We start from the raw sequence: 24,060 nt of genomic DNA, 5'->3' as shown, positions 1-24,060 counted from the left end.
GCTGTCTACATCATGTAATTTCATTATTTCACTCCTTTGTACAAATTATACTTCTGTGATCTGTATTTTAATACAATAATGAAATATAAAAAATTATAAAAATTGACAAAAATAATCAAAAACTTCATACATGATGACATTTATGGCAGTTAAATTCATGATATAAAAATGAAAAGTTCGGAGGCACCTAGCTGGTTCAGTTGGTGGAGTAGCTGGCTCTTGATCTTGGGGTTGTGGGTTTGAGCCCCACATTGGATGTAGAGATTACTTAAAAATATAATCTTTTAAAAAAATTCCAAACCCCTGATAATATAATTTATTAGTATTATGATAAACTAATACAATGGAGTATCATGTATTTTTAGTAAGTTATATGTAAAAATGTTATTTTTATTTATGAAAATAAGGCACCAATAAAAATATAAAAAATACAGAAAAGTATAAAGAACATAAAGATAGCCACAATCCATCTATACAGATATAGATGCATCATAATTTATTTGACTTTTCCCCGATTTTGGAGGGGGAGGACAGCATAAAATATACTGCAATAAATATCTTGAACATCTATCTTTGTGTTTGAATGTAATTCAGAATGCTTGGCTCAAACCCACCACTTTCTGGGGAAATCTTTTGGAACATCAACCCTTAAGCGCCATGTTATATGCCTTATTATCCCATCCCTGGGAATATCTGAAGGGACCAGAGTGAACATCCGATAACAAAGCCAGCCAATCCAGAGGCTTCACAGTAAGTCTATGGTTTAGCCTTGCCACAAAGGCTTGTGTAGAGGTAGTAATAAAAAGTGAGTCAATCATCTTCCCCACTCAGAAATCTGAATGGCAACCCAGAAGGAAGTTTACAAGTTAGTGGTAGGCAGTAGAATAAAAAAAAAATTTATGGATGTGGTGGCAACTACAGACCTGCAAAGAGTAGGTCAGTGCATAGAGAGAAGAGAGTCTACTCAAAGAGAAATAAGTTTTTGAGAGTGGCTTTGTCTAATGGCATTCAGTGTGTAGAAAGAAGAGGGGCTACCCAAAGAGAAACAAGTTTTTGAAAGAGTGGCTTTGTCTAATGGCATTCTGGAGCAAATCCCCATATGAAAGCTTCTGTCCTTGGACTTTTTTCTGTGAGATTTTAAAATATGGTCTATAGTTCTATTTTTTAAATCAGATCACTTTGGAAATAAAAATGCTTTAATAATGTGTGGTCTATTTCCAAAAAAATATATGCCTAGATATGAAATCACTGTAGGAAAGAATACCAACAATTTTGAGGCTTATGATTAGCAAAATAGCTTCTACAGTCTATCAGTTTACCTTCATTGTAAATAGTATCCATCACTCTACTCTCACTGAAAATAACTATTATAATTGTTAATAAAAGTGGTATTTCATTGTTTTAATTGCTGATGTCCTTTGCCAATCTTTAGTAGGTATCTTCCTTACCAGTTTATAAAAGTTCTTAACTGTCTTACTCATGACAAATATCTTTCCTATTGTCCGATGTCAGTGTTTTTCACCTACAGTTAAAAAAATTTTTGTGGCCAAATTTCTAGGTATTTTTTCTAATTCTCAGAAAATTCATATGTGTTAGCCTGTTTTCAACCAACCTGCTCTAAACATTTTATGTTGAACCAGTACAACCCTCTTTTAAAAAGAAATCTTATGCAAGTCTTGAATATGAATCAGATAAAGATGGAGTTAAATCTGTAGTTTGTTTCTGATGCACCAGCCTAAACAAAACCACATGGAGGTTCATGGAACGCAGCCTGAACACTTGTGCTTTAATTTATATTAGATCAACATATACATACAACATAGGTCATGAGATGAAAGCCTGATTTTTCACCAAAGAGTTAAATAATTTTCACAGCACCCTTATTGAATAATCCTTCTTCTATTCATAGATCTTTATGATATGTATGTAAAGTATGTATGCATATATATGAAATGTTACATATACATATGTAATCCATATACTGCTACTTCTAAGTGATTTACTGACAGCATTCTGAACATTGTTTTCAAATGTACAAATTCTCCATGGTTTTAACTTCAGTATATTTTAGAGCAATCTCAATAATCTTATAATTATCTTTGTTCTTCTCTAATGTCTATTTTTCTTAAAAGACTAGATTTTTTTAAATTTCAAATCTCATTGGGATTTTGATGAAATCTGTAATAAAGCTATAGATTAATTTAAGAACATTTCCTCTTAAAAAAAAATCATAAGACTTCTATGGGGCACCTAGGTGGCTCAGTCAGTTGAGCGTCCAACTTCGGCTCAGGTCATGATCTCACAGTTCGTGGGTATGAGCCCTGCTTCAGGTTCTGTGCTGGCAGCGCAGAGCCTGGAGCCTGCTTCTGATCCTGTGTGTCCCTCCCTCCCTGCCCCTCCCCTGCTCATGATATGTCTCTCCCTGTCTCTCAAAAATAAATGTTAAAAAAAGAAGTCATAAGATCTGTATTCGTCTTTTCTTCAGATTTTCACTGTATATTTTTATTTGTTCTTTTTTAGAAATTTTAATGTTACTACAAGTCATATTTTTTCCACCAATTGTATTTTCTGATTATAGTAAGTCTAGGAAACTACTGGTTCTTGTATTTTTCTTCACCTTATGGATTTAATTAGTTCATCTTTAAAAACATATTGTAGGCACTCCCTTTTGTTTGCCTAATGAAGCTTTGCCTATTCTTTTGTATCAATAAAATTATTTAGTAAATTAATGTTGAACAATCCATTAATTAATAATGGATAGTTACTGATCAATATAATTTTGCTTTAATTTTTTCTGTCTCTTGCTAATAGGGACTGAATATTCTTTTTTTTATTTTCTCCTCTGTTTTGAAAGGTATATGTGCTTTAGTTCTATTAGTTGCAATTCCTAACTTTATAAAAAAAACATTTTACACTCGTATTTCTTTAATTGTTACAGTCAAGAAGATGTAGGGCCCTTGCTATTTAAGATCAGAAACGTAGCACATTTTCTTTTGTTATTCTTACCCCCACAGGGTTGCTGAATTTCCAAATAAAAACACAGGATGCCTCATTAAATTTAAATTTCATATAAGCAAATAATTTCTTAGTGTAAGTCCTATGCAATATTTGGGATATATTTATATTTATTCATTGTATATCTGAAATCTAAATTGGGTGTTCTGTATTTTATCTGACAACCCTACTCTCCCAATGAGGTTCATATATAATCTGTTTAAGGTTTTCTTGCACAGCTATTTAAAATTTTTGAAATTTTGGGGGTACCTGGGTGCTCCATCGGTTAAGTGGCTGACTTTTGCTCAGGTCATGATCCCGTGGCTCATGGGTTGGAGCCCTGTGTTGGGCTCTGTGCTGACAGCTCAGAGCCTGGAGCCTGCTTTGGATTCTGTGTCTCCCTCTTTCTTGGCCCGTCCCCTGCTCATGCTCTGTCTCTTTCTCTCAAATAACAAATGTTAAAAAAATTTAAAAATAAATAAAATTTTTGACATTTTGTAAGCAAATTAACAATTCTGACTTAACTGCATTTTTAACTGATTTTAGTACTCATAACCAGTTTTATGCCATGATCTCCATATTCATGAGCTCTCTTTAAGAAAGGAACATGTATGATGTTTTCTGTTTTCTCATTTGTTACCTGCACAATTTAGACAATAAAGAAATGTATTTGGTTTAAATAGGTTGTAATAGATTTTTTTTAATCTCACAATTTTGAAGGTGTCTTTCCACAGTCGTTTGACATTTCCTGGTAGAGTTCTTTATCCATTCTCTGTTTTCACTAACTTTGTAGATAACCAGAATTTTTCTTTTTGCATGCTTGCAATTCTTTGTTCCCTAAGCTGTTTCTAAGCATAGTTTTTATATTGGTTTTGCCTAAAATCTAGTGAGCATATATACTTTTAGCTTGGGTAAAATGTCATAATTTCTGTGATCATTAATTTAGTTCCACATTTTCTTGGAAACATCTTTAATTCCTGCATTGGATCTCCATTCTTTTTACTTTGTCTTTTCTCATGATTTCCATCTCACTATCCTTTTTGCATACATTAAAGATCCTCTCAAGTTTATTCATTATTTGATATTCTGCAGTGCCACTTCGAATTTCTCCTTACTGCCTTTCACTTTGATCCATTTTAAATTTCCCTATAGACCTTCATTATTTTTCTCTTTATTTCAGAGGCTCTCTCTACTTAGGGATTTCTGCTCTCGTTTTACAGATTTCAGGTTTTCTGTCACGCTACTCAAGACACCTTTTTAAAACTTTTTTGAAAATTTCTTCAGGAGACTGAAATAGCTCACTTTCAGGGCTCTTGATTTATAACTCTTCACAATGGTTCTCTTTCTTTGGTACTGTTAATTCCCTGTTATTTCCCTGAACAGGTCCCCTTAATTTAGTTTCTCTTGAGCAGTGTTATCTAAACATATTTATATTATGAATAGTTAGGACTTGAGTATTCCTACTGACTACTCCATTTTATAATGGCCAAATCTCCCATCTTACATCATTAGCTTACTAGTTCAGTTTTGCACATAGCTCTGAGTTCAGTTCTGCTTCCAGCAGCTATTTCTCGATTACCTTTGTTCTACTGAGATTAAATCAGAGTCTACTGCTTAAATCTCTAAATTTGAACAGATGGAGTATGTTTCGTTTCTAGCATTCACTTCAGCTTCTGTCAACATCTTTCACCACCTATTTAGAGACATTAAATTTTGCACTTCTTGTTACATGGTGCCTGAACCTATGAATAAATGTGGAAACCTGGGGAGGCGGATACCTGAGAAGCGGATGTGTGAGACTGCACCATGGTAACCTCAAAGTGCAACACCCCTGCAACAAAAGAATGGTTCCTGACCTTTCTGGGTGGCAGAGATAACATCTCTAAGACATCCTATGTCGGATAAAGTGTCATGCAGCGTTTTCCTACCTTATGTCACAAGCAATTGAATTGTACTGGCCCTATAGTTAATTCTTCCACATTTGAGCAATAGGTTATCTACTAGTTTGAGTTTTAAGTTTTGTATGTTTTTTTCCTGTGGTTTCTAGAGACTTTACAAGGAAGTCAAGATGCTGTTTCATAGCTAGCTAGCCAGCCAATTTCTGTTCAAAGTGTAAGTAAATGTTTTGAAGTCAGCGAAAATACAAAGTTAAATATACAGTATGATTTCATACACATGAAAGAAAATGTACCAAAAAAGACTAGAATAAAACATGATTTTCTTGAATCGTTCATACATTTTATAATGGTTGTGTATATTAATAGAAAAAGTAAATACACTTTAATTTTAAATATATAGGCATCCTCCTAAGGATTTCTTCTTGGAGCAAATGCTTCTTAGTGGGAGTTAGGGGAAACTATAAACGTTGCTTGGGATTACGTGGGTTATTTATAGAATTTTCTTCCCAGCAGCATATACTGGGCTTAAGGTTAAGCTTTGATTAAAGTGGTTAACTAAATGAAGATAATTATAAGGTTTCCTGATCGTGATTATTGAAGATGTAAATTCGGATCAAATCCCTTATAATACTCATGGCATTTATGAGGTTTCTCTCCTGAGTGGACTCTTTGATGAATCCGAAGAGCTGAACTATGACTGAAACCCTTGCCACACTTAGTACATTGATAAGGCTTCTCTCCTGTGTGGACCCTCTGATGGATGTGAAGATTAGAGCTGTGACTAAAGCCCTTTCCACAATCATCACATTTATAGGGCTTTTCTCCTGTGTGGACTCTCTGATGAATGAGAAGATGTGAACGCTGACTGAATCCCTTACCGCACTGTTCGCATTTATAGGGTTTCTCTCCAGTATGTACTCTTTGATGAGTGTGAAGCTTTGAACTCTTGCTGAAGCCCTTCCCACATTCAGGACAAGTATAGGGTTTCTCCCCTGTATGGACCCTCTGATGAATACGAAGATCAGAGCTGTGACTAAAGTCCTTCCCACAGTCGTCACATTTATAAGGCTTCTCTCCTGTATGTACTCTCTGATGAATCTGGAGATTTGAGCGCTGGGTAAAGCCCTTACCGCAGTCATCACATTTATAGGACTTCTCTCCTGTGTGGACTAACTGATGAATTCGAAGATTTGAGCTCTGACTGAAGCCCTTACCACACTCATCACACTTATATGGTTTCTCTCCTGTGTGGACTCTCTGATGAACGTGAAGGACTGAACTCCGGCTAAAGCTCTTACCACACTGATCGCACTTAAAAGGCTTCTCTCCAATGTGAAATCTCTGGTGAATGTGAAGTAATGAATTTCTACTGAGGTCCTGACCACACTCAAATTTATAGAGTTTCTCTTCTGCGTGGATTCTTTGATGACTGCGAAGGCTAGAGATCTGACTGAAGCTCTCACTACACACATGGCATATATAAGAAACCTCCCCTGTGCAGACTCTCTGATGAAAGTGAACACCTAAGCTCTGACTAAAGTTACCATCAACTTCATCACATCCATATAGCTTCTTACCTATGTGAATTCTTGGATGTCTGTATAGGTCTGATCTCTGAGATAAGCAAGCTGTGCTGATAGAGCACTGATAAACCTTTTCTCCAAGTTCATTTCTCCTGTGGAAAACATACTGTGAGTTCCAATAATAAATTTCTTTACATTTATTACATCCACAGTATTTCTCTTCTAGAGAGTCTTTCAGTAGGTCATGTTGATATATCTCCCCGGTGTACTCTGGACAGGCTTCCCCTGTTGAGATACAAGAATGCTGAACTATGAGCTTCTGTTCTTTTTCCATAAAGAGATTTTTCTTTGATATGCCAAGATGGCATCTGCTTCCTTGAAAACCATGTGAATTATTCATGTAGATTTCTCTAGCATAGTCTTGAGGGTTGTGTTTTGTTTCTAAGGACTGCCAGGGTATAAACTTTGTATATTTTAAGTTCCTAGGACTTTTGCCTTCAAAAGTCAGTTCATAGTTCCCATACCCTGGTACCTGTGTGGAGAATATCAACCATTCTTGATGGTGGGAAAGGTCTTGTTGCTTGAGGTCTTTGGAATCTATTCCTTGGATAGTTTCCACAAAGCTTCTATTCTTATATATCTGATTGCTGGCATTCCTCCAGCCTTGCCAGCAGGGAAGATTTTCATGTTCTAAATATCTGAATCTTTCTTCTTGGGGTTTGTAACTCTCTTTCCAGTTTCCTAGAAGAATAAGCAGATAATCCATTGTTGAGATGAAGGTGGTGGTAAAAAAATTTCCAAGTATCTCAATGATCTCCAGAAATGTATGTGTAGGTGCAAGTGGAAAGAAGTATTATGACAGGCTGTTCCATATTTAGGTCTGAAATTCATGTGTTTGTTTATTCATATGTGTATCCATTCATTCACTTATTCAGTCATTCCAAAGATGTATCCTGAGTATCTACTACTTACCAGGTACTGTTAGAAATCAAAAAGTAAGGCTGACTGCTTCATGGAAATAATCTTAAATACAGATTTAATTAGATTACTCTATTTGAGGCATTGTTACAAGAAATAAAATATTTCTATTTTTCTGTTCTAGCAGAGTGTGATAGATTGTGTGAAAAAATGGCTGCATTAACTCTGTACCTTTGCGTGTTCCCTTTCCATGCTGACTTTAGCTGGGCTATACAATTTGCTTTGTTTACTGGGATAATAGCAAAAGTGACACAAGCAGAGACTTGAAAGTGCTTATCCACTGGGGCTTGTCCTCTCTCTAGTTGGTTTTGAAAATCCTGTGACCACCAATATGTAAAGAAGCCTGGGCTAGACTGCTTGAAGGACATATGGTCAGCACACCCCCCTTATCCCCACTGGTATTGACCCAGTGCTGAACATGTGAGTCAGACTGTCCAGCCTCATCTTAGACCATCCAGCCCCAATCAGATATGTCACTGTATGACAGAAGATCCATCTACCCAGTGAGAATCATGAAAAATAATCAGGTTTGTTTTAAGTCACTAGTTTGAGGTAGTTTGTTATATAGCAAAAGCTAACTTGTACAAATTGTATGAAGAGAGAACAAATTTAGAACCACACAAAATGAGTTATGTATGGAAATCTGTATTTTAACTGAATTCCAGAAAATAAATAAGAATAATAATCACAAATACCTATCAATTACATAGCCTGGGTGTCTTGGAAGATGTCTTGCTCTATCTTCTATCTGTCATCTGCTTAAGACCCATTTCTGAAGATATTTATCCTATCTCAATACAATACCTAGATAAAGAACCAAAATACTTAACAAAACTGGTCCCAGAAGAAACTAGCTCTATTACCTAAGAGCTGGGATAACTTTACCTACTGACATGACATTTGTGTAGTTCTCCCACATGACCTCTCTGTAGAGCTTTTTTTGAGAAGAATCCAGGAATCGCCATTCCTCCCAAGTAAAAATAACAGTCACATCTTCAAATGTTACTGCCATCTGGTCAAAGATCAGATTTTCCAGGAAGAAGAGATCTAAATGAGAAGATGGACAAAGAAACAGCCATTCAGCATGTAATGTAAGTGACAAACCAAATAAAAAAAAAAGAAATTCAATAATGAAGAAAAACAAGAAAGGTAAAAGACGACATAATAATAGTGGATGGCTGGGGCACCTGGGTGGCTCAGTCGGTTAAGCATCCGGCTTCGGCTCAGGTCATGATCTCACGGTTTGTGGGTTCAAGCCCCGCGTCAGGCTCTGTGCTGACAGCTAGCTCAGAGCCTGGAGCCTGCTTCGGATTCTGTGTCTCCCTCTCTCTCTGACCCTCCCCTGCTCGTGCTGTCTCTGTCTCTCAAAAATAAATAAAAAGACATTTTAAGAAATTAAAAAAATAAAATAATAGTGGATGGCTAAATAATGTATCTAATCACTGAAGCCCACTGCCATCTTAAGGAACATTTACACAGCATCTGTGTGCTAACCACTGGGCTAAGTACATCACATATATTTTAAGTAGTCTTCACAGTGACCCTCTTTAGATACAATTATGATCCGTATTTTAAAAATCAGCAAATAATGGTTGAAAAAAATTAAGTCAATTCCCTCCAACCCTTATTATTCTGGAAATGTTCATCTTCCTGCTCCAATCTGGGCTGGCTATTCTTTTTATGCTCCATTTTCAAGATTATAAGATTCTTCCTCTTTTGTGATTTATTCCATTAATTAGGAGGTACAGGCCCAATGAATTCAATCAAGCTTATGAATGGTAAGTCTATGGCTACTGAAGAAAGCAAAGGTGAGAAACAGGTAAGGTTCAAGACACAATTTTGGTTTAAAGGAGAATCACCAAGCATGGTTACATCCTTATTATCACTCACAGTGACTGGGTATTTAATTCTAGAGCAAAAAGAACTTTTCTCAGAATTGTTTCACTGTTCATAAGCCTTCATTATTGTTTCTAAGACTTTCTGTTTGTTTAATTCCTTTGCAACCAATGTTTTCTTTCCTTTCTGGAAATATTTTAGGATCCTCTTTATTGACTGACCCTCTGCCTCTAATGTTATAGATATACCCTCAGCTTCCCTGAAGTTCACAGGGCTCATCAAATCCGTCTTATGCTTATTCTCCTGTGGAGCATTCCAGGATATAATGCTTTTAGGCCTATGTGGCTCTTCCCACTGTTGCTCCTGTTGTCTTCCAAGTTTTTTTGAGATTTCTCATTTGCTAATGACTCTTTACTTCATCATTGCAGGTTTTCATACATTTCTTTTTTAGTTTTTTATCATCATGCAGCTTTAGAAAGAAAAGATAAATGTATGTATTCAGACTGCCTAAAAATATTTCTCTTAGTGGAGAGAACAGCTCATAAGTTGGTTATGTGACACATCCATTTTGTTTCTTTGACATATTCCCAATTCTAAAATTTAATTAAAACTGTTTAGTAAATATTACAATAAAGAAAATACATACTTTTAATGGAGGAAAACTAGAATACCATGACCATCAAATTATTATAACCATAGCAGTTAAATATTATCAAAAAGTTATGTGAAAAGGTCTGTCACCTCATTTATTATCACAACAATCCTATAAGATATAATTATCAACACTAAAGGAATAAGGAAACCAACATTTAAATTTCTTTTTTTTTAATGTTTATTTATTTATGAGGGGGGAAGGGCAGAAAGAGAGGGAGACTGAGGATTCAAAGCAGTCTCTCCTGAGACTGGAGAGCCCTAACACTGGGCTCAAACTCATGGACCATCATTTCCTGAGCCAAGGTCAGATGTTTAGCTAACTGAGCCACTCAGGTGCCCCAGAAACCAACATTTAGCAAGATTAAGTAACTTGTATAAGATCATACAGTTGCAACATAGTGGTTTTTAAACCCAGGCCTACTATAAAAGAAGTCAAAAACAACTTGGTGAGGGTTGTAAATCAAGATTTCCATGTACATCCTTGTTGTGTTGACAAAAGGAAGATGTACTGAAATATTCAAGGATTCAAAGTCTACTACCCAGGTACTGTTTTCCAAATAACCCACATGAAAATCCATGCCTAAACAATGAAATATTACCACAGATAAGAACTGAAGAATGAGAAAATTCAGTGCTGTTTATTTTTAAATTTATAAAATAAAGGTTTAAAATGTAAAATCTAATAAGTCTACGTATGGGGTGCCTCGGTGGGTCAGTCGGTTGGGTGTCCTAGTTTTGATTTCTGCTCAGGTCAGGATCTCACAGTGAGTTGGAGCCCCTCATTGGGCTATGCAGTGAAGAGCCTGTTTGGGATTCTCTCTCTCTCCCTCTCTCTCTGCCCCTCCCTGCTCTCTCTCTCTCTCTCTCTCTCTCTGAAAATGAATAAAATAAACTTAAAAAATATAGTTAAGTTTATTTTAACACAACAAATGAATATACTTAGATAGATAGATAGATGAAATAAGTAAATTGGGATGCTCAGAAGCCCAGACTGCAGGACTGAAAACTGGAATTAGAACAGAAAATAAATGGACCCACTGATTCCTTATTTTGTAAAAAGCATAGAAAAATAAAACTCTGTTGGTCTGTTATTATTGGCTTATTTTAAAAATATTTAAGAATTGCTTTAAAAATACACTAGAGATTAAGAATTTAGTTGCTCTTACTGAAAATAAATTCATAAAATTTTCATTAATTCTGAATAATAATAAGTAAAAGCTGAAAGCCTACCCTCCCTAAATAACTTGAGAAGTAACCAGGATAGTTTTTACTATGTCCTTTCTGACCTTTCTTCATGCATACGCACAAACATACCCCACTGATGTTTTCTCTTAACATAGACATGATAATTCTGGTTTGCAGTGTTCACATAATGTATAATATACAACTCCACATTTCAATACATACAGGTCATCTTATTTGTGGTAGTTTTAAAATATGTCCACAAATTATATGATTACCTTCCCTTCAAGAGGTGTAGTCAGTTCCCCACCCCTTGAAAGTGGACTGGACTTAGGGACTCACTTCTGATGAATATTATATAAAAGAACAGAAGGGGAAGAAGTAAAGGTGTACAACTTTCAAGAGTAGGTCTTAAGGGCACTGCAGCTTCCTCCTTGCTCTTTTTCTTAGATCATTCACTCTTGGAGGAGCTATGTCGTGCGAATACTGAGGAGCCTTGTGAACAGGCCATGTGGCAAGGAACTGATGCTTCTGTCCGCTGTGTGAAGTGAGGCATTTTGCCAAGAGACACATGAGTGAACCATCTTAGCAGAGGACCCTCCATCCCCGGTGAAGCCTTCCAGTAACTGCAGTCCTGCTGACAGCTTGACTGCAGCCTCGTGAGAGACCCGGGGTCAGAACCATACGGCTATGCTGCTCCCACGTTCCCGACTCTTAGAAACTGAGTCACATAAAAATGTGTGTTATTTTAAACTGCAATAAGGAAGTAATATACTATTGTTGTAGCAAGCATTGTTAGCGGTTAATTACAATTACAGCCAAATTGTTTTAGAAAATAGAAAGTGAAAATTGCTAGCTTGTTATGTGGCTAGTGTAATCTTGACTTCAAGACCAGATAAAGACAATATCAAAAAGTAAAACTACAATCCCATTTGTAAATTTTATAACTCTATAAAACTCCTAAACAAAGTATTAATTAATTGAATTCAGGAATATATTAAAAATATGCATCACGATTATGCATGGCTTATTACAGGAAGGAAGGACACTTCAACATGAGAAAATCTATCAACATAATTCACTATATTAATAGTCTATAGAAGAAAACCATAATTAACTGATGCAGAAAAATCATGTGATAAAGTTCATAATGTTCAACACCTGTACATGGTCTTTAAAAACTTTTAGCAGGGGCTAAAACCAGGTGGCTCAGTTGGTTAAGCATTCAGCTCTTGGTTTCAGTTCAGGTCACGATCTCGTGGTTTGTGAGTTAGAGCTCCATGTTGGAAGTCAGTGTAGAGCCTCCTTGGGATTCTCTATCTCTAGCTCTGCCCCTCCCCTGCTCGTGCTCTCTATTTCTATCTCTGTCTCTCAAAACAGACAAACTTTAAAAAAATCTTTTAATTAAAATAAAATAAAACACTTTTAGCAAAATAGAAATAAAAAGAAACTCCCTAAATTGGTTACATATTAGGACCCTTCATCAAAATTAGGCTGAATATAGAATCTTCGTATGTGTTCCTTTTATTATGGTAAACAAGATAAGAATGACTATCATCACTGTGGCTCTCAACATAGTACCAAAGGTCTGACAAATAAGAAAATGAAACAAAAGGCAAAAGAATTAGAAAAACAAAAATGTAATTATTTACATATGTTATGGCAATCTACTTAGAAAAATGAAGAGTATACAGGTAAACCATAAACTAAATAGAAAGCTCAGCAAAATTACCAGGTATAATAAAGCAACAGCATAAATGTATCAGCAGTCAACTACTAGAAAATAGAGGATACCGTTCACAAAAAAGTAAAACAAAAACAAACACTTCTTAACCAAAAACATAAAGAACTCTTTGAAGACAACTTTTAAATTCCAATAAACAGAAAGAAGATGATCTAAATAAAAGTAGCATCATACTTAGATGCAAGAAGCATCTTGGATGTTTTGAATTAAGTTCTGTATACCCCCAGTCCAATTTCAAGCTGGATATTTTGAGGAACACAATATACTTTTTCCTCTAAAATTTACAGGGATGGAAAAGAAATCTATAACATAAAGACTTAAGTAAATCAAGCAGGATGACCTGCTCTATCAGATAGAGACATACCACGAAACTACAACATTAAATCAAAACTCAAAGAAAGACTAATAGAACATCATGGAAGACTCAGATATATATGTGTTTTTATGTGTGATATATATGTGTGTGTTTATATATATATGTATAAATGAAAACACATTAACAAAAAAGGTGGCATTAAACATATAAGAGGAAAGAATGGATTATTTACGACATGGTGTTATGAAACATAAAAGTGGATTCCAACTTGGTATCATATACAATGTGAACACTAGATAGATTAATAAAGGGAATGCTATATAGAGGAAGTAAAAGAAAATGGTGGAATTTAAAAACATTTACTATTATGAATCTAAGAGCCAGTTCTTTGGAAGAAAATATTAACAATAAAATAGATAACTTACCAGCTAGCTAACCAAAGGGGGAAAAAAGGAGTGAGCCTAAATAGAAAAAAGTTATAATGGACATTGGGGAGGTGGCAACAGATAAAAACTTAAGTGAATGTTAGGTGGGCACTTTCCACAGCTCTTTTAAAAATAAATCTTAATAGAAACTAAAGAAAGAAATCTTAATAGGAAATATGTTTTTTTTTCCTAGAAAACCATTCAATAAGTCCTAAAGAAAAGAGAGAAAACACCTGAACAGATTAGCTATGTGAAACTGCTGAAGTTGTCAAAGAACTATGACCTTCAAAACTGAGCCAAATGTTTTCTCACATAAATTATCTCAAATTTTCAAGGAACAGAATATTTGAAGCTATTAAATTATTCCAAATCATACTGAGAAAAATATGAAAACTTTTAAGACATTCAAGAAAACACTGAGACAGTAAAAGTCAAAAAACTACAGATCTATACTGTATTACTAATGAATATTGATATAAACTTCAAGAATAAAGTAAAATATAAGGCTAATAAAATTGAGCAGCACCTATATTTATAACATAGTGCCATACTGCCAGTTTATCTTATTATTTTTTACATTTCTCTGGAATTCAGGAATGGCTTGGCCGGGCAGCTATAGCTCAGACCCCTTATGAGACTGTTGACTCGTTGACAGGAGCAGCAATCACTTTTTTTGTAAGGGTTGATTCAGCTGGAGGGTTCACTTCAAGGGTGGCTCAGTCACATGGCTGCCAGGCTGGTTGTGACTGCTGATGGAAGATCTCAGTTTCTTTGCATTTGGTCACATGGCCTAAGCCTCTTCTCAATGTAGAGGCAAGCAAAAGCTGCATCCTTTCTATGACATAGCTTTGGAAATCACAGCATCACCTCTACTGATTGAAGTGATCATAAGCCCCAGCCAGATTTGAGGAGAGGAGACACAGATCCTACTTTTTGGTGGTAAGAGTGTAAGTCACATTGTAAGATGAGCATGAAGAGACAGATATGTTATAGGTGTGGCCATCTTGGAAAATGCAGATACAATCTACTACAATATCAAACCAAATTGTAGCACGGCAGAATGGTGGCTTATTCCAAAAGGTAAAGGAAGGCCTAGATGAAGAAATCTATTAACTAAAAACTGTCTTGTTAATGTTAAATAAGAAAAACCATATATTTTAATCAATGGCAAAAAGGTAATTCTTAAAATTTAGCATGGATCCTTCATTTAAAACTACAAGCAAAGCAAGTTAGCAAAATAAAAATAAAGACATGCAAATATATCTCAAATCCAAAGGTAAAACATTAAAGGCATGCCCATTAGGACTGGGAACTCAACAGGGATACTGCAAATTCTATATTTAAACCACTGATGAAAGTATTTCCCAATGCAAGTAGACAATTATCTGCAGAAGGTATGGTTGTATATGGGAAACCAAAGAAAATCATCTGAAAATTATTAGTAATTATAAGGGAAGCCAATTCTAATACTAGGTTTGTACCCTAAAAAAACATACACATGTATGCCAGAAAATACATACAACTTTTTCAGTGTAACCACTGTAAAGTAAAACACTGGAAGCAATACCAAAGGCCCAACAACAGCAGGAATGATAAATAAGTTGTTGGTCATACTGTGAAAGCATACACAGCAGTGAAGAAAACCTGAGGTACATGAAGCTAACATTATACTAAAGAAGCCATTCACAGAATAGTTGATACCATTTATATAAAACTCTGGAGACTATTTATATAAAACTATATAAATAGTGATACCATTTATATAAAACTGAGGGAAAAAAAGCTAAGGAATAATAAGCACAACATTTAAGATAGCAGTTGCCTCTCTAGGAAAAGGAAGGAATGAAATTGTGGGGTTGGCAGGGTGGCTTTTAAAAGTATTTGCTGGTCCAGATGGTGGGTATTCATGTTATTGTATATTAATTTATATATATGTATATATATATATTTTAGTATGTTCTTTTGCATGTATGAATGCATCACAATAAAAGTTCAAATTAAGTAACCATGCCGAGCTCAGACATACAGTCATTAAAAGTTATTTTTAAAACAACATTTATAATACCAATTAAAAAATAAAATTCCTGGGGCACCTGGCAGGCTTAGTTGGTTAAATGTCTGACTCTTGATTTTTGTCTCAGGTCATGATCTGGCGGTTTGTGAGTTCAAGCCCTGCAGTGGGCTCTGTGCTGACAGTACAGAGCCTGCTTGAGAGTCTGTCTCCCTCTCTGCCCCTCCCCCACTCATAATCTGTCTATCTCTGTCTCTCTCAAAAATAAATAAATAAAAACATTAAAAAATATATATATATTTCTAAAAGCTTAAGAAAAATACTTAGAACCTAAATAAATGTAGCTTTTAAATTTAGAAAACACTCCTCAATCTTAGGTAGGAGAAATAAACATAATTTTGTTCTCATTAAACTTATCCACATTTTCAATGATACTTACAGATTTGGGGGTGGGTCTGAGAAACTGATTTTCAAGTACTTTTGTGAGAGAAAGAAAAACTGTTATTAAAAAGAAATGACACCCAAAAAACAATCCAGTGAAGAAATGGGCAAAAGACATGAATAGACACTTTTCCAAAGAAGACATCAATATGGTTAACAGACAAATGAAAACATGCTCAACATCACTAATTATGAGGTAAATACAAGTCAAAACCACAATGAGATACCACCTCACACCTGTCAAAATGGCTAAAATTAACAACTCAGTCAATGACAGATGTTGGTGAGGATGGACAGAAAGAGGAACCCTTTTGCACTGCTGGTGGGAATGCAAACTGGTGCAGCCACTCTGGAAAACAGTATGGAGGTTCCTCAAAAAATTAAAAATAGAGCTACCCTGTAACTCAGCAATTGCACTACTAAGTATTTATCCAAGGGATACAGGTGTGCTGTTTCGAAGGGGCACATGCACCCCAAGGTTTATAGCAGCACTATCAACAATAGCCAAAGTAGGGAAAGAGCCCAAACACTCATCAACAGATGAATGGGTAAAAATGGTATATATCCATGGTATATGGATGTGCATACACACACACACACACACTGGAATTTTACTTGGCAGTCAAAAAATGAAATCTTGCCATTTGCAACTATGTGCATGGAACTAGAGTGTATTATGTTAAGCAAAATTAGAGAAAGACAAATAACATGACTTCACTCATGTGGACTTTAAGATATAAAACAGATGAACATAAGGGAAGGGAAGCAAAAATAATATAAAAATGAGGCGGACAAAACAAAAGGCTCAAATATAGAGAACAATCTGAGGGTTGCTGGAGGGGTTATGGGTGGGGGGATGGGCTAAATGGGCAAGGGGCACTGAGGAGGACGCTTGTTGGGATGAGCCCTGAGTGTTACATGTAGGGGATGGATCACTGGATTCTACTCCTGAAATCATCATTGCACTATATGCTAACCAGCTTGGATGTAAATTTAAAAAATAATAAAATAATTTAAAAATAACAAGAGCAGACTAATCCAGTGGCATATTAAAACTCTGTAATTATAACACCATGAGGTTGACACAGGAATAGAGAAGATCAATAGAAAAGAATAGAAATCTGGAAATGGACCGAAATATAGCAGAGAATTCCAAACATGATAAAGGTAATATCAAATTTGTAGAGATAAGACGGCTTATATAATTAATGATGCCAGGACATTTGACTAGCCATTGGCCAAAAAAAAAAAAAAGAAAGAAAAAAATTAAGCTAGATTCCCTGCTCAATTCTTATGTTTTAGTGACTAGAGATAGTTGTATACATAGCATTATATTATAAATAATAAGTAACGGAATAGCAACCAGTTCTTAGTGATTTTGTCAAGCACTGTGCTCGTTTTTTATATGTTTCATCTTATTTAACCTTCTTAACCCTAGTAAGTTCTATTTCCCCACTTCAGAGATGAAAAGCTGGGTAGGTAATGCAATCTAGTTCACGTAACTCAGAAGTGGTAGAGGCATGAAACAAGCTTAGATTGTGGACCCAGAGCCTGTATTTTGACCAATATGCTATACTAAAAAATATACTGAAAGGTTAATATATCCAATATTTAAAACTTATAACTTTTATTTCCTTTTTTTCCAAAACGAACTATCTCTTTCCTTTTTTTATCCTCAAATGAGGCGGAGGGAAATGGCTAAATTCCTCTTCATTGCCTATTAAATGCACTATATTTAAAGGAACAAAATTAAATAGACATTGATAGCAGAACTGAGAGGTAGGTCCATTAAACAGGACAGCTCCAAAAGTGATCTATGTGTGTAACTGTGTATGTGTGTATGTAATGAAGTTAGTAATTTGGTATATAAACAGGCAGCACTGCAATCACTGGAGAAAGTAAACATTATAAGAAAAATAAAATAAGTGCAGGGTGGGAAAGAATGTTTAAGTTCTGTCATTTCTCACAGCAAAATAAATACCTGAAAGACTTCAGAGTAAAACTTTTAAATTACTTGAAACTATAAAAAATAATTGAGGAAAATGAAAGTAATTATGTATTAGATTTGAGGGTGAGGAAGAGTTCTCAAAGTACTTTATTAATAAAAAGAAATAAGATTTCACTGTAAACAAATTTGAAAATTACATGAACAAAGAAGTCCTAAACGGCAAATGACAAAAGGGAAAAATATAGCAATTAACAAATGGCTTATATCTTTTACATACAAAGAATACTTTTTATCAAAGAGAAACAAAAAATTCAGTAGAAAAAAAAGTAATGCATGCCAAGAGGCATACATTATTTATGTCAAAGAAAGAATGCAAATGATCAGTAAATGTATGCAAAAATGGTCAACCTTACTAAAGATTAAAGGGATGCAATTCAACGCAAAATCTTAAATACTCAAAGCTGGTAAAGGTTCAGAAAGATAGGATCGTTCATCAAATGGCTACAGAAGTTAATTCATGTGGAATTTCTAAAAAAGAACTTAAGTTTTTCAAAATCCTAAAATACAAACATTATATTCATTGACTCTGTTATCCTATTTCTCCAAGCATATCTTGAAGATATAAAGAGATACACTTAATTATGTATAAAAATATTTAATAGAAAATGCTTATAACAGTAAAATATTGAGACTTACTTAAATTTTTCCTCAAGAAAGAAAATTTAAATAAAGTACATATACCTGGAAAGAAACATATATATACCTGGAATGGAATAATACATACCTGGAATGCAATACTAGATAGTCTTTAAAACTCATGCTACAAAAAAAATTTGAAAAACTGTCAATTATATGTTAAATGAAAAAACTATGCAAGTAATATAATTCAACAAATATTCAATGAGTGCTGACTACATGCCACGCACAATCCTGTGCACTGGAAATGTTCTCTGCCCTCACGGAGCCTATTATGTTCAAATTTTTTTATATATAACTAATCTCTCTATATATGTATGTTAGTTACCTATGTGTCTATTTTTGTATATATGTATACATATTAGTGTTTGTACAAATTAGTGAGTATATATGTATATCAAATATTAGATAAAAGACTGTAAGTAAATAGATCCAAATGTCAGTAATGGCTGCCTCTGGTTGATGTGCAGGGACTGAGCGGTGCACAAGAATAAGTAACCAATTAAACATGAATAGCATAGCTTTCCACATTGTGACCTCACCTTATCCTTGCCTACTTAGACTCTACTGTAACTAGCTCAGTTTTCTTATTTTTCCCCTCAATATTTGTCTGAGACTAAATGATGATCTTCTCATCTTGAATAATAGTATCTTCTATTCATGATGATTTTTCAAACCTGAGTTCCTGTCTTTTAAGTGCCACTCATTCTAACACTTAGTTTGCTAACTTGAGAAATAATTATTAACCTCATAAGGTTTATCTCCCCAATGTTCAGGAAAAAACATCCTTAAATTTCTTGATCCTAGAGCATCAAAACCAGTACAAATTATACAGCAGACCTGAATGGCTGAGTAAATGAGTAAATGTTGGGAAAAGACACTGGGTGGGAATAGGAGGCGTGGACGTTTCTCAAGCAAGTGAGGAACATTTTCTATTCTATCTGGTTCATCCATCCCCACTGCCACTTCCACTATTCCCACTACCGATGGAAAATTCAGGGGCATTTAATAAGTAAGACAGTCCTACTCACCTGGGATCAGACTATGAGGAAAATCGTGAACATTCCTTCCTCCCTTATGCTCCTCTTTTAGGGAAGGGTGGATTTTGAGGGGTATGAGCTGAGAGAGAAGAAAGGAGGAATGAAAAACTGGGCATGCTTTGCGATTCCCAAACTCACCACAATCCCCACAGACTAACTGGGTGTGACCCCCAAAACCTCCTAGAAAGAGGCCAGAAAGAACGCAAGAACATTTCTGTTCCTTTTCAAGGGCAAGATGGGAGAGTTATGAGAATTGGAACCCAGGACTTTATTTCTGAACCTTTATAAACGTCAAAGGTACAATTCTTGTTTGGGCATGCAAACAGAATTTGATATCACAATTCCTCCAGAGATGCAGATGCTCTCTAATGTAATTTAACCTGGCTGAGCCTCAAGGATTCCCTAATCAATTATTAACAAAAATAGCAAAATAATAAATAGGGCACTTTGTTACTATTCTTAACGTATTTTCCTCATTTTCTTCAATAAGTAGAAAAATAATCCCATTGCTCTTCACTTATTACGCAGAAATACTGCATTTACTATCAGAGTTCCTAGAATCTTAACGAACGGTCCCAGATCTAGCGTTCCCAGGACCTCATCACTAACCACTTGTAGAACTTTGAAAATGACCAAACTTCTAGAGCTCCCAGGACCTCACTTTCCTCACCTGTAAAATGGGGGCGTGAGCCTTTGCTACCACAGTCCTGCCCTGGTGATCACAGGTCCCTGGGGAAAATGATAAACAGTTAAGAGCCCTCTTTCTCTAGAAAGAAAAAAAAAAAAAAGATTCGTGGGCGGGCCGAAAGCAGCCTAGGTTTGAGCTCTCCCACCGCGCCACGGGCTGCCCGAGTGTCTTTGGATTCAGACACACAAATGGTTCTCGAGGAGCGTAATCTGCCTGCGTAAAGGCCACGGATCCGCGCGGCCTCTGCTCCGGCAGCTCAGACGCGCGCGGCCTCCGTTCCACGTCCAGACCCCCGACGCGAACTCTGCCCCCAAACCTTCCAGTCCCGAGCACCCTGGTCCCAGGGTCAAAGTTGCCTCTGTCTTCCTCTCTCCTTCCCTTTATTCAGTTTTAATTTGGGGAGGGCGACTGTGAAGGACCCACCTACACTGATGTCTTCGGAATTTCTAAGCCGGAGCCGTTTCTCGGCCCCTTACCCTCCCTTTTCTGCCACTCTTTCTTCAGCCACAGCTCTCCCCGCCCTTGTCCGCTTCTGGCTCGGTGCTCCCGAGAATCCGCGTCACTTGTGGAGTCTCTGAAAGGGACGGGACCGGCCAAAACAGTCCGTCTACACAAACAATGGCCGCAGCCCCGCTAGATCGAAAAGGAAGCTGCGGGCCTCTGAGTAGACACACGGAGCGTTTCCATGGAGACGGGCGGGGCGGGGCGGGAAAGGATAGCGCAAGAGAACGTGGCTCCTGATTGGACAGAAGGCCCGGGACCAGGGGTTCGGAAGCTTGAGTTCTCCGAGTTCTAATCGGAGGGCAGGACTTAATCACCCCCAGATGCTAACGAAATAGGACTGTTCTAGGTGCTTATAGGGACCCTGGGAAGGAGGCTGGGCTGGGGATTCATGGATCTGAGCGGCCAGCCTCGAAGAATTCTGGAACCCTAACAACCGGCGAGTGCGGAATCCCCCAACAGGAACCTGGGGAAACCCTTACTGTCACTTTGTTTTGGGGGGAAGGGAAGGTTGCTCCCGCTGTCCCGTGTCGGCGGAATAGGCACCCCACTAGCCCTGGCCCGAGCATTGTCCCTAAACTCCAGGTTGGAGTCGCGTAGCCACAGAGGACCTTTCACATTCCAGGTTATGGTTGCCCAGGACCCGTTTGGCTTCCGCTGACGCGGTAGAAGGGTCGCGCTTTCCTCCTTGCTCCCTCTTCTCTTCCTGCCAAGTCCTCCGCACTCTGGAGACTCCTGAAAGAGAAAGGCAAGGTGGGATACAGGCGAAGCGGTGGGAACGAGCTCTAGAAAAAGATCCAACCACCAGCTCTTCTATTATCATCTTCAATGTTCTCTTAGAAAAATGTTTTCATTTCCTTGGGCACTTTTCCTCAAACTTGGGCTGGATCAATAGTATTCAAATATTAGTCAAGGAACGTTTTTTAGGGTAGTCCTGGATTCTATTCTGACCACACCACCCACTCAGGATGTGATCTTGGCTGGAGATCTTTTTGTGTCATCTTTAAAATAGGCAGCATAATACTATTTTACAGACTTGTTATTAGAATTAATTGAGTTAGTGTCGTCAAAATGCTTAAACTGGTCCCTGGCACATAGGAAATACTCTTTCAATGTTAACTATGTATTTACAGTTCAATGTTTAGTGGAAATGAGTGGTCCAGAGCCTACCCCTCTGGCCTCCACTAGGAAATGAACACCTGAATTTCTTATGACTCCCAAGATAACAGTTTGAAAATCATTGTGTGGACCCCTCCTTGGCTTACACATTCAGAGGCTATAAGACCTGGGGTTTTGCTGTCTTAATAGAACTGACTTTAAAGTCTGTGGTGTTACCCATTAAGTGATGTTGGGCAAGTTATTTAATCTTTCATCCCCAGTTTTCTCATCTGTAAGGTGAAGCTTTTAATAAGATTTTAGTTAAGATCCTGAATGCATAGACATTGACCAGTAAGAGTGAGCACTGGAGGTGGGCTGGTCACCCACACTGCTTCCATCTGATAGAATATTAAATGTCCTGATTGTTAAGGAATAGTGGGATAATCCATGTAATTTGCTTTTCAGCCTTCCTGGCACATAAAAACATCAAATGTTAGCTGGCAGTGTCGTTCTTTAAGTTATAGTCTCATTTTTAAAATGCATTTTTAGGGGCACTTGGGTGGCTCAGTTGGTTAAGGGTTTGACTTGGGCTTAGGTGGTAATCTCGCAGTTTGTGAGTTGGAGCCTCAGGTTGGACTCTGTGCTGACAGCTTAGAGCCTGGAGCCTGCTTTAGATTCTGTGTCTCCCTCTCTCTCTGCCCCTCTCCTACTTATGCTCTGTGTCTGTCTCTCTTAAAAGTAAATAAACATAATTTTTTAAATGCACTTTGAAACTAAGCTATAGTGTACAAGAGGATTTCAGAGGTGTGACTGGGCCTTCTGAACTTTGTGCTTTTTTAAACTTATTTCCAGAGGGAGGTGGAACCCAGGGTTTTGTTTCAAACAATTTTTTTTTCTAATTGAGAACCTTAATACTTAAGACCTTTCAACCCAGACACGTGACTGCTCCATGGCACGGTTGGGGAATACTAGGAAAAATCAAGGCTTTTTCATGTAAAAGAAAGTGAATGGGTGTCCCATTTCACAAAGTCATTCACATTAAAGAGCAGTAGCTCTCCACTAAAGTTAGTTGTGGATCATGGGGCAGATCCTCAGAACTGGCTGCCAAAAGCTCTTCTATTCCCTATTCTGGTGCTCTGCTTCTCCTAACCCAGAGAACTGGGGCTTATGGAGAGAAACCTTGAGCTCAGAGCACTGGTTTACAGACCTGATGTTGGATCTCTCCCCATCTCTATGGGCTAGATAAGAATGTGGGGAATAACATCAGAGCGTAGGTGGGAGGACTTGAAAGTGGGGTTTCTTGAAAAGAGCCTAGACCTTCTGTCTGTGGACCCATAGGAGACCTGTATAAATTTACTGGGGTTCTTTGACTCCCAAGAGGCCAAGAAGAAGCTGATAATGTAGGCTGATTATCCCCTGTGCTGAGTCTGAAAAATTATAAATGGACTGGAGAGCAAGAGGGTTTTATCCAGGTGCCTCAGAGGAAAATGGCAGAATTCATGCTTCTATTCAACAGCCAGTGGCAGTAAAGGCCGCCTTGCCTCTTCTATCAATGGCACTGCTACCATTTAAAATATTCCATTAAGCAGATTTGAACCTCGGTGAAATGACAAAACAAAACAAATATATGACACATATGTATGTAGTGAGTATATACATATTTACTTTTAAAAATAAAATTTTTCATTAAAAAATTTCTAAATCCATATCTATCTATAACTTCCTAATTAATACATTTAGCAAATGAATTGAGATGGTCACTTTTGAGACCTAAGAAGTAGCCTAGATAAAGAAATACCCCAAAACATAGGGGAATAAAAGAGAAATCATAGAAAAAAAAGACAATAGGCTGAAGGGATAGATCTATGAGACCTAATATACAGCCACCAAAGTTCTAGAAGGAGAAAAAGGAGTGGATAGAAGTGAAATAACATGAATAAAAAAATAATTGACAATTTTTCTGAGCTGAAAAAAATCTTAAAGGCTTGATTGAATCTGCAGATCTAAAGAACTCACTACACGAGTAGTGAGTGAGTAAAGACTCATACTAGACATTCACAGATATAACTCCCACATGCGAAGAATAG

General features: G+C 36.7%; 1 protein-coding gene across 5 annotated transcripts; it reads right to left on the bottom strand.

The window, feature by feature from the left end:
- Positions 1-5,210: 5,210 nt before the first annotated feature.
- ZNF214 (zinc finger protein 214) lies at positions 5,211-21,023 on the bottom strand. 5 transcript variants are annotated; one of them, XM_029957226.1, is made up of 6 exons: positions 20,798-21,023; positions 20,357-20,415; positions 19,678-19,765; positions 18,735-18,770; positions 8,279-8,440; positions 5,211-7,156 (listed from the first exon to the last, which is right to left on the bottom strand). In XM_029957226.1, the coding sequence occupies exons 5-6, from the start codon at positions 8,403-8,405 to the stop codon at positions 5,484-5,486; spliced, it is 1,800 nt and encodes a 599-aa protein (XP_029813086.1). In that variant the 5' UTR covers positions 8,406-8,440; positions 18,735-18,770; positions 19,678-19,765; positions 20,357-20,415; positions 20,798-21,023; the 3' UTR covers positions 5,211-5,483. The 5 variants fall into 5 exon arrangements, with proteins under 5 accessions (XP_029813086.1, XP_029813088.1, XP_029813087.1 ...); XM_029957228.1 differs by having other exon boundaries at positions 20,357-20,452; positions 20,798-20,812; XM_029957227.1 differs by lacking the exon at positions 18,735-18,770.
- Positions 21,024-24,060: the final 3,037 nt, after the last annotated feature.

This window comes from Suricata suricatta, chromosome 11, assembly GCF_006229205.1.
Source record: "Suricata suricatta isolate VVHF042 chromosome 11, meerkat_22Aug2017_6uvM2_HiC, whole genome shotgun sequence".
In the NCBI taxonomy this organism is placed as follows: domain Eukaryota; kingdom Metazoa; phylum Chordata; class Mammalia; order Carnivora; family Herpestidae; genus Suricata; species Suricata suricatta.
This window is presented reverse-complemented; position numbering and strand designations above follow the sequence as displayed.

Excerpts from the sequence above, each read along its gene's own strand:
- ZNF214 (XM_029957225.1), bottom strand. The coding sequence starts at position 8,605 with ATGCTTAACCGACTGAGCCACCCAG. Across the intron at positions 8,441-8,580 it reads TAACCGACTGAGCCACCCAG|ATCTCTTCTTCCTGGAAAAT; the intron begins GTGCCCCAGCCA and ends CTTCTCATTTAG. Across the intron at positions 7,157-8,278 it reads CACAAATGTCATGTCAGTAG|GAAACTGGAAAGAGAGTTAC; the intron begins GTAAAGTTATCC and ends TTATTCTTCTAG.